This window comes from Sinocyclocheilus anshuiensis, unplaced genomic scaffold (assembly GCF_001515605.1).
Source record: "Sinocyclocheilus anshuiensis isolate Anshui unplaced genomic scaffold, SAMN03320099.WGS_v1.1 scaffold209, whole genome shotgun sequence".
NCBI classification, from domain to species: Eukaryota; Metazoa; Chordata; class Actinopteri; order Cypriniformes; family Cyprinidae; genus Sinocyclocheilus; species Sinocyclocheilus anshuiensis.
The window spans coordinates 1,249,735-1,260,943 of NW_015540880.1; the positions used below are offsets into that span (position 1 = coordinate 1,249,735).

The 11,209-nt window shown below is 36.7% G+C and overlaps 1 protein-coding gene across 2 annotated transcripts in view; it reads right to left on the bottom strand.

The window, feature by feature from the left end:
• Window positions 1–1,603: 1,603 nt before the first annotated feature.
• Window positions 1,604–11,209, bottom strand: part of LOC107688359 (39S ribosomal protein L3, mitochondrial-like) — a 15,313-nt gene continuing 5,707 nt past the window's right edge. The window contains exons 7-11 of one of the 2 annotated variants that reach the window (XR_001634229.1): window positions 6,650–6,761; window positions 3,358–3,435; window positions 2,473–2,550; window positions 1,739–2,003; window positions 1,604–1,707 (exon numbers count right to left, since the gene is read on the bottom strand). Coding sequence is in view for 1 of the 2 variants with exons in the window: in XM_016486004.1 (XP_016341490.1) it covers window positions 1,860–2,003; window positions 2,473–2,550; window positions 3,358–3,435; window positions 6,650–6,761 (412 nt within the window). In the remaining variant the exon portion in view is untranslated. Of the gene's footprint in view, window positions 2,004–2,472; window positions 2,551–3,357; window positions 3,436–6,649; window positions 6,762–11,209 lie in introns of both variants that reach the window. The other variant, XM_016486004.1, reaches the window with a different exon arrangement.

Consider the following 11,209-nt stretch of genomic DNA (forward strand, 5'->3'; position numbering starts at 1 on the left):
AATTGACCTCAAATGACCCTGTATTTAAGCAATATATGCAATATAATGGAAACATTTTGTTATAATTCACCTCAAGGCAAATTGTTGAGGCAATTCATGATTTAATAATATTAATAAGAAAACCATTCTAATATGCTGCTTTGGTGCACAGCGAACATTTCTTATTTTTATCAATGTTGAAAACAGTTGTGCTGCTTAATGTTTTGTTCACGATTACTTGATGAATAGAATGTTAAAAATAACGACATTAATTTGAAATAGAAATTCTTTGTAACATTATAAATGTCTTTTCTGCATAAAAGTTTTCAATTATTCAAAAGCTTTAAATGTTAATTGTCACCATAAATATGGTAATTAAACCTAAGCAGTTAAAAGGCTTTTACTGTATCATTTTTACATTTTCCATTAAAAAAAAAAAAAAGTTTACAAGTTTGTTGGTTTGAGTCATTTCTTGTTTTGTTGTTGTACTTCCATAAAATGCCCACTGGCTGTATCCATTACTATTCTGGTGTTTCTTAAGAACAAGACAAACAGGATGGAGAGAAGACGATGTACATACAAAGTGTTTACATGACCTTTCTTCAATGTAGTAAGGCTGTGTGTAGAAAACAAGGTTTCAGGGCTTTCGACTCTAATGTAGCCACTCCATCCACACACACACTCACTCCCTCCCTTCATCAGTCAGTGAGCTTTAACTCATGCAACATTAATGCCTTGATTTATTCCCCTCACTTAGAGAGAGGGAGAAATGTCAACCATTGTCAGCATCTATTCATCCTTTCGTCTCCACCTCCTCCTCCCGCTCTCTTCTCTAATGCACGGAGGTCAGCACAGCGTGTCCCATCAGGGTATCCTTACAGAGTTTTGCTGTCAGCTTGATGTATTTGCAACTTTACGTCCATCGAGCAGATTGTCAAATAAGACCAGAAATGCGGACACCACTTAAACAAAAATAACCAATCTTATAATGATGTTTAGTAATAAATAAGTTGAGCAGGTGATCACAGGTGAGCTTCAGAAAAATATTATCAAGAGAGCGGATTTCTCACATTCCTTATACGTTTTGGGCTCATGTCTTTTTCAAGATACATATATGCATTAAGTTTTAGTTTAGTTTAATATTAAGCATAAGAATTAATGTTGAGTATCATTTAGTTAACTGAATACCAAACTTGTTGCAAATTTAATATTCATAGTAATTCATAGCCTCCATTTCTTTAATTCCAGACTCTGAGCCTCTAGTTATTTGATTTTATTATTAACATTTAAGGTACTTATTATTTCATATTAAAATTAATATTTATACAATATACAATTAAATAAAAATGTTACATTAAATTATTTTATTAATGTAATTTAATACAAAATTAAATTAAATTTATTGTATATATAAAATAAAATTTTATAATTAACTGAAAATGTAAATAATTTTATATCTACACACACATATACACATATAAAATATTATATATTAAATGTATATTTTACTTATACCTTTATTTTAATTATATATTAATTTTATATATAGCTTAAAGTAACTACTCTCCTAGTGCTTCCGTGCAATGCTTTATCGCTATAACATATGAAAATAAAACGAATTCAGTAATTATATCAAACAGGTTTTATTGTTTAAATACACAACTGCGTTTGACACCTAAACATGATCCAGTTGTTATACAGAAGTATGAGTTTACTCTGTACCTGAACCTGAATACCTGTATTTATGCGTTTACTTGACACTTCTTTAAAAGTCTTTCAGCCCAGCAATGCTGAATCCACTAGATGAAAGGCGTCGATCAAGGGTCACGTCATGCCCAGTGTCTTTTACCAGCATAAGCAAGAATTGTGGGCTCACAACCTCATTCAGGCATGGGCTGCCCAAACTGGAACATGTCCTCATCGAAAAGGTCTTCAGGGAGCTCTTTATCTCCATCAGCAAAGAATGTGGGGAATGGCGGGTTCTTGTTGTTCTCCAACCGAGTGGGCAGAATTGAGTCCCTGACCTGATCAAGCAAATGTAAGCACCATGATTAAACAAGCGGAGAAGAATACACTCGACTAGGTATTACAAAGTCATCTGTTCCTGAATGAAGTCAAACTTTGAGAGAGTTCAACTTTCGGTTGAGTGTGTATGTAAGCAAACTTTACGAGACGAAATGCTGACCACACATGATCAATTCACTGATGCACTTAGGACACACAGCCGCCTCTGCGCATGGTTATAGATGAATCACTCAGCACGAGTATGTGCTAGCGTGCCAAGGTCAGTGCTTGTGCTGGCATGGACAGTACAGTTCACAACTCTTTTTTTTTTTTTTAGCTAAACTGTTGAAAGTGAAGACAGACGCAGAAAAGATAAAAGCAAAGACGCAGAAGGAGAAGATCCTTCACCTTCAAAAAGATATTCTACCTGAGGACAAGTGCATTTGACTTCGCACACTTGAGAGTTTGAGTATGTGAGAGGCGTTTTACCTTAACAAGACAGTTGCGGTGACCCGGGACAGATCCGTTGATGTAGAGGATGTTATACTTGGTGTTCACTCTCCATACCTGCCACAGTAAAGACCTTAGTGAAACTACACATGCTCACAAATGATTTTTCTCACTGTGGCACTGGGTGACTTTACAGTTGGTGTCTCCTGAGCACAGTTTAATTTAAGTTTATTGCCACATCAGCTTCACAGGCTATTTCATGGCAAAGATTATACATTAAAAATATAGTAGAACACAAAATACAAATACAACAAACATAAATAAATGAATAAAAAACAATTATAAAAAAGTATTACACATACATTTCTATAAAAGATACTTTAAATGTACGTTTGAAAGAAATTGAAAGAAAAGTTTTTCTGGGTCCATCTTATAAAACAAGTCCTTAAGAGTTTGTCCTGATAATAACCTTTGTCTCATGACATTAAATATTGGACAGACCAAAAGCACATGTTTCACCGTCAAGTGAGTCTTGCAATATTGTCATTTTGGTGTACGACACCTTGTATACACAACTTGGTCATGCCTGGATTTAAAAGAATAAATCTATCTTGTTCCTACAACAGAATTTATTTCAAAAAGTTTATTATTTTGTCTCCTGAGCAAAAGATACTACAGCTGAGCTTTGAAATTGTGCTTACTGTGTATTTTGATGTATAATAAATGTACAACAAAAAATGTTTATGCCATCCAGTATATGCAATGCAGCATGTAAACTGCACAGTGCAATGCAGAGCAGAAGTATCAGCAGAACATGTATTTGGCTTTATGGACAAATGAAAAGGGCAAATGTACAAACATATTTCTATGCAAACAGTTTCTAAAGGATTTAAAAGTACATTTTGTGCATTCTGGTAGGTGTACCTTCAAGCCATGATTGGTGTCGTAAATGTTTCCCATCCTGCCTGGCATCTTCTTTCCTTTGAAAACTTTTGCTGGGTCCTGAGAGCAAGGAGACAAGTCCATTCATCCATTAACTATTCGAAAGGGCATACTGAGGTCATGCTAAACTCTCCTGAGAGACCATACGGGACAGTTACAGCTACCCGAAATGACTGACTTGAAATCTCTCGGAGAGGAAAGTGCTTCAATATCCAAAAATATATAGTGAAGGGAAAATCTGTTCCTGTTCCTGAGAAAAAAATTCAATTAGTTCCTAGCATCTCTGTGACAATTTTTTAAATCTGGATCAAACAGGAAATGACTACACTACTGTTCAGAATTTTAGGGTCAGTAAGATTTTTTTTTTTTTTGAAAGAACAATTTTTAAATCAAAACAAAAACAAATAACAAAAAAAGTAACATTGTGAAATACTATTACAATTTTAAATGTGTTTTATGTTAAATTTATTTTACAATGTAATTTATTCCTGTGATGGCAAAGCTGAATTTTCAGCAGTCATTACTAGGGCTGTGAAATCACCAGCAAAGTCACGATACGTATCACGATACAGAGATAATAGAATATTGAAGTGGAGATCGCTAAACTGCAAGCTAACCGGTGTTTTCAGAAAGCAAGCGTGTTTATCCACAGTGGAGAGAGCGTGCGTGCACATGGTTGCCAGGTTGACAAAGATAAGTAACACGCTTAGCAGATATTTCCGTATTGCGCAAGTGGGAAGCTCTGTTTCGGGGATTACGTCTCTTCATATCAGGCAGTGGTGTAGTCTAGTTTTTTGTAGTGAGTATACTGTGATTTTTTCCACCCAGTCTCATACTCACCCGTCTCAGAGCGACACCCCATAAGCACCATCACTAATGCATACAGTTTGCATCATTGATCATTCGGAAAGACTGCTGGTGTGACATCAACATGTCAATTTAACCATTTTTAAAAACATCTTTACATTTCAAAGATGCTGAAACTGTTGTTCATGCGTTTATTATGTCGTGTCTGGATTACTGTAACTCCTTGTTTTATGGCCTACCCAACCAAATCCTTAATTTTTTTTAAATTTACCAAAAATCTGCCCACATCGTATGTCAGCTATCGTATTCAGTTTAAGATTCTTGTTTTAGTTTTCAAGGCCCGTCATGGTTTAGCACCTTCTTACCTTTCTGAATTAATTCTCCCCTATGTCCCTGCCCATACATTGAGATCGAGCTCTGAAAATATGCTTGCATTACCCAAATTCTGGCTATCTGCATTTCCGCTGCCAAGCTCTGGAATAAGCTACCACAATATCTCTGTGTTATCTCTTCACTCCAGACCTTTAAAACTGCTCTCAAAACTCACCGATTTACAATGTTTCTAAATGAATTGCTTGCCTTCATTCTCTGTTCTATGCTTTTGTAACTTATCTTGTATATTGCATATTATTTCACCTCTGTCTGCTGCTTGGCTGTTTATGAAACATATTATATTATTATTATTTATTATAAGCAACACAAGACTTTAACAGCCAATGACATTTACAGCTGAGGAGACTGAACTGATTTTCTACTGTTGAACTCAGCCAGTTAAGAGCTACATTTATCCTTAGATGTTAAATGAATATGGTCCAGGTTTTATCAACTTGCAATTTTCAATGCACATTTAAGAGTGCCTGTTTTTAAATTCCCTAGCCTGACTTTCAGTCCACAAGGTTGTTCAGGAGTTCTCATCTCTCTCATCATCTGAAACAAGGAGAGATAAACACTGTATTCGGTTTACTGCTGTACACAGACACACACAGAGAAATATTAAGGGAATAATTCAAGACAGTTTTATGCAGTTATCAGCATATGTTGAAGTAGATTCGTCTCTTGTCGTCTCTGAGAGAATAATTATTTATTTATCTGGCGCCGAGTTAATGCGGCGCCAGATGCAGAAAGCGCTCTCAGTTTTTACTTTCACTTTCTGGTGAAAGACATTCACCAGCATAAGTCTTGTGCAAAGTTTGCACGTTGCTTGTATGATATCCATTTGCTCGCCTTCATGGTTTAAAACAGAAAATAATTCCAATATTGCAACGTAAATCCCAACCCCCGCCCCCTCGGATTTGCGCTACGCCACTGAGTACCGGCACTTATTTTTTTCCACTTCAAGCACTGATTACATTGATGCGACAGTAAAGACATTTATAATGTTATAAAAGATTTCTATTTCAAATAAATAAATTGATAATACATTGATAGCAATAACATTGATAATAATAATAATAATAAACATTTCTTGAGCACCAAATCAGCATATTAGAATGATTTATGAAGGATCCTGTGACACTGAAGACTGGGGTTATGACTGCTGAAAATGCAGCTTTGCCATCACAGGAAATAAATTACATTTTTTAAATATATTAAAATAGAAGAGTTATTTGAAATTGTAATAATATTTTACAATATTACTGTTTTACTGTATTTTTGAAGTGTTGGTGAGCATCTGAGCCTTCTTTCAAAAACATAAAAAAATCTTACCAACCCCAAACTTTTAAACGAAAGAGTAGGTGAATGAGAACTGTGGTTGTCATGCTACAAAAAGAAAAATAAATAAATAAATACAAATACAAATACAAAATAAAATAAAATAAAAAGACACACTGTAAAAAAAAGTGGTCCATAAGATTTGATGATGAATCTTTTTAATGAACACCACCCTGCATTTGATCTGTGTGTGCCGTCAATTTTTACTTTTTTACTTTCACTTTGTATAATTGACCGAGGTTAAGACGTTCACCAGCATAACTCCTGCGCAAAGTTTGCACGCTGCTTAATATCAGCATTCATGGTTTAAAACAGAAATATTTCCAATAATGCGACGTAACAGTGACAAATCGCCCCGCGATTCTGCGCTACGCCACTGTGATGGGGACCAAAGGAACACTATCACTCACGGATTGTGGAAATAGTGATACTTTTTCAGGATTATATGATGAACAGAAAGTTTAAGACTTATTAAGAAAGTTCAAGTTTTATTTTTTATATCAATATATATATATATATATATATTAGCTTTTTCTGTCTTTGATCAACTTAAAGCACACTTGCTATATAAAAGTATTAATTTCTCTTAAAAAATCTTACTGACCAAACTTTTTGAACAGTAGTTTAAATATGAAAACAAAAAAATTACACTGCCCATATATCATGCATCCCTAGAAAAAAAACACAGGAATCACACTGCAAAGCCCACTAGCATGAAGTGACACTCTATAAGTACAGAAATAATAAAACTCACCCCTCCCGGCCCCAGAGAGCCTGGCCTCCTGTGTGTTTTAGTTTGTCCATGGGAAGCTGGCTGACCTTTGAACCCCCAGCGCTTCATCACTCCCTGAAAACCTTTGCCAATTCTACAATAAAAAAAAGAGTTTAGTACAGTAAAGATGTAAACACGACATTTAGTCATCATACACTGTAACAAAATAAGAGATATGTGGATGAAGCTGCAGACAGGCAGGATCTCAGGCATGAAATAGGGCTGACATGACTCAGACGCTATGATTAATCAAGAGTTCTTTGATGCAAGGCTCTCTTCATTAAAGGGGTGGTTGATTGCGATTTCACTTTTTTAACGTTAGTTAGTGTGTAATGTTGCTGTTTGAGCATAAACAATATCTGCAAAGTTATGAAGCTGAAAGTTCAATGCAAGCGGAGATATCGTCTTTTAAAATTCTGGCAGTTTAATGCCTACAAAAACGGCTGGTTTGTGACATCACAAACCCAGATAAACCCCGCCCTCGGGAAAAGGCAGCAAAGGGAGCGAGGCTGCGCTGCTTTAGAGAAGAGGAAGAAAAAACTAGAGGTGCACGTAAAAATCTATTCATATATGAATCGCGATTCTTGTCTTCTAACAATTCTAATGGATTCACAAGATTCAAAATCAATGTTCTAAAGCAGCGGTTCTTAATACTGTTCCTTGCGTCCCCCTGCTCTGCACCCCTCTCTCTCTCTCTCTCTCTCTCCAACAATGAACTGTTACAATTATACACTTATTTTCACATAGCTATGAGAAGCTTTAAACATGGATGCGCGTGCAGTTGCCGTACTGTATTAAAGCTTTAATCAGGATAAAACTGTATATTAAAAGCTAACATAAGCAGTAGCATTTACAAATAACAGCATATCTAAAAGTATGAGACAACAACAAACAAAAAACATAGGCCTACCATTAAAAGCCGTGCTTGCACAGGTTCTGCACGTCTTCAATCATATCCTCTGCTTCTCAATCGGGCTCAAACTGATAAGCGATATTAATGACGCAAAAGCAGGTGTTTACAATACAACCGGAGCACATGCTGCTGAGGTGAGGGGCGGGACGTTTAGACGCACAATAGAGGCGGTTTAGCCAATCACAACACACTGGGCTAGCTAACCAATCAGAGCCCATCGCCTATTTCTGAGGGCGGGGCTTCATAAAAGCAGGAAATGATCAGCGCGATTCTCAGAGAAGGGACAGAACAGTGTGGAATAAAGGTAAATTATGTGAAAAATAATGTGTTTTTTTTTTTTAAACGAATCATTAACACGTGTTAGACTGCACCCCATAAACACAATCAAGCCTAGAAAAAAAAACAGTGAACCACCCCTTTAAAGGTGATGGGTGTAATTTCTTTCAATGTTAAAATACTTATCCCAGTATAATATGCAGAGACAAACAGAAGCAAGCCATTTAAAAATTCACAATACTGTGGCGCCATCAAATCATTGCTCTGTTTATTTGCGCAACCCGACCAGATTGACATTGGATCAACCAATGGTTTGAGTTTGGGGTGGGACTATCCATTTGTTTGACCAACTGTAGATTTTCAGGAAACCTGTTTGAAAACGATCATTATTTTTGCAATTCCATTTGGTGACACTTTTACTGAAAATGCACAACTGCACACACTTTAAAGCAGTGGTTTTCAATCCTGGTCCTGGGGACCCACTGCTATGCACATTTTTGGTTCCAAGCGAACCGTACCGTTACCAAAATGTGACATGTAAACCCTGCTGATCACTGATTGGCCGGAGAGAATCATCACTACCTGCGTCATTGAACTTGCGACACGAGACACTAGACCCGCTAGATTAAATCAGCACAGCCAGTGAGGATCGAACGCAACTTTTTTTGAATGAACGCAACAGTTTCGTACGAGCGCACCTTTTTTTAAAACAACAAAATAATGGCTGTTTCGTGGTCTGTTGAGGAAGTACAGACGTTCCTCTCGTTGATAGCCGAGGAGCGGATCCAGTGAGAGCTTGATGGGACGACACGGAATGAAAAACTGGCTGTGTTCGAAATGGCATACTTGCTTACTGCCCAGTACACAGTGCATACTGCCTACTATTTTTTTAAAGAATAGTGTGTGAAACAGTATACAATAAGCAATAAATGTTTCAGAGTAGTATGCTTAAGTTTGAAGATGAAACGTCACATGGAGTGCATTGCGTTCTGGGAAACAGTATCCCGTGCAGCGTCTTCAGATGCATACATCAAATTTCAGCCAATGTAGCAGGTAATCCGGGCATTCCATGCATACAGAAAATTCACATACTATTCACAGTATACACACAGCATACTGCAATATAGTATGGTAGTATGCCATTCCGAACAGCTTCTGTACTGATTTCAGTGTACATAAAACAGTATGCAATGACATATTGAGTGTAAATTAGCATATATATATATAAATTGTATTAGATGAAAGCCACTTTATTGGGACAAAAACCTTCCTAAAGCATACATTGTATTATTGAGGCGTTTTATTTCCACTTTTCAAATATTTACTTAATTTTTATTGAAAATAAATGTCTTTCTGATCTGGTATGTGATGGGAAAAGGAGAAGCATGAGTTTGACAAAAGCCAGGATCGAACTCGGGTCGACTGCGTCAAAAGCAAACAGCTCACGTTCTACTTGCTGCGCCACTGATACTTCGGAAATGCAAGTGTCTTTTGCGGTGCTGTTAATCACAGCCAGGCATTGGTGGGCGGAGTTAATGTAAATAGCCTCTACCAACAAATTTGTCCTTAGAGTAATACACTCCATTTATTTTTAGAACTGCTTGATAGTGGAATTGAATTCTGTTTGCATAATTGAAATATTTTTATTTATACATTTTATTTATATATTATATTGCTGCAATATTATTATTATTTAATATCTTTGAAAGAATCTGTACTGTATAAAGCGCTATAAAGATAAAGGTGACATCATTTGATTATCGGAAACGTGCTGTAGAGATTAAAGTACAATTTATGTCCTACTAACGATACTGTTTTTAGATACACAGCGATAGTTTGTAGTATGTATATACGTACAAATACAAGTTTTACATTTATAATTACTATTCCCCACCTCCAGTTCACTCACGCGTTTGAAGATGAAACGTCACATGGAGTGCATTGCGTTCTGGGAAACAGTATCCCGTGCAGCGTCTTCAGATGCATACATCAAATTTCAGCCAATGTAGCAGGTAATCCGGGCATTCCATGCATACAGAAAATTCACATACTATTCACAGTATACACACAGCATACTGCAATATAGTATGGTAGTATGCCATTCCGAACAGCTTCTGTACTGATTTCAGTGTACTTGAGTTATATTTAGCAGATTCTGGCGAATATAGTAGGTCATCCGGGTATTACATGCATACAGAAAATTTGCATACTATGCACAGCATACATATTGGATACTGCAGAAATAGTAACAGTAGTATGATAGTATGGCATTTCGAACACAGCCACTGTTTCAGGAGGTCGCGGCAGTAGAGGCGGCACAACTATAACGACATGTCTATAATCCCGCCCACTCTAAAGCGGTACTATACTCCAGTGAAAACGCAAACTGAGCTGAGCCGAACCACAGTATATACACAGCATACTGCAATATAGTATGGTAGTATGCCTTTCCGAACAGCTTCTGTACTGATTTCAGTGTACTTGAGTTATATTAGCAGATTCTGGCGAATATAGTAGGTCATCCGGGTATTACATGCATACAGAAAATTTGCATACTATGCACAGCATACATACTGGATACTGCAGAAATAGTAAGAGTAGTATGATAGTATGGCATTTCGAACACAGCATACAAAATATGCAGAGCAGTGGGTCCCCAGGACCAGGATTGAAAACCACTGCTTTAAAGTGTTAGAATATGGTTCCTTTTCTATTATTCTAAAGGGAAAATTAAAATAAATTATTGTGAATCCCTAAGGAATCTCCCTGAGATTCACAAGCTCATGAGACCCTTCAAATTAGATGGAAGGAAGGAAGGGGGTTAAAGGGAAAGAGTCAGATCAGGCACTCCCATTTGGTAAGTTTTTTATATTTAAAGAGTTTTTATATTTTATATATTTAAAGCGAGTTTTTTGGGCAGTGTAGAGTTTACAATAATGTCACGGCAGTAGAGGCGGCGCAACTATAACGACATGTCTATAATCCCGCCCACTCTAAAGCAGTACTAAACTGCAGTGGAAACGCAAACCGAGCCGAGCCGTACCATGCAGTGGAAAAGCGGCATTTGTATGTCTCTCTTATCTGATACACTCAGTGCAGTTCATGGAGCTCTTTCCTAACGAGCTGATGATCCGAATCAGGTGTGTTAAATAAGGGAGACAAAATGTGCAGAGCAGTGGGTCCCCAGGACCAGGATTGAAAACCACTGCTTTAAAGTGTTAGAATATGGTTCCTTTTCTATTATTCTAAAGGGAAAATTAAAATAAATTATTGTGAATCCCTAAGGAATCTCCCTGAGATTCACAAGCTCATGAGACCCTTCAAATTAGATGGAAGGAAGGAAGGGGGTTAAA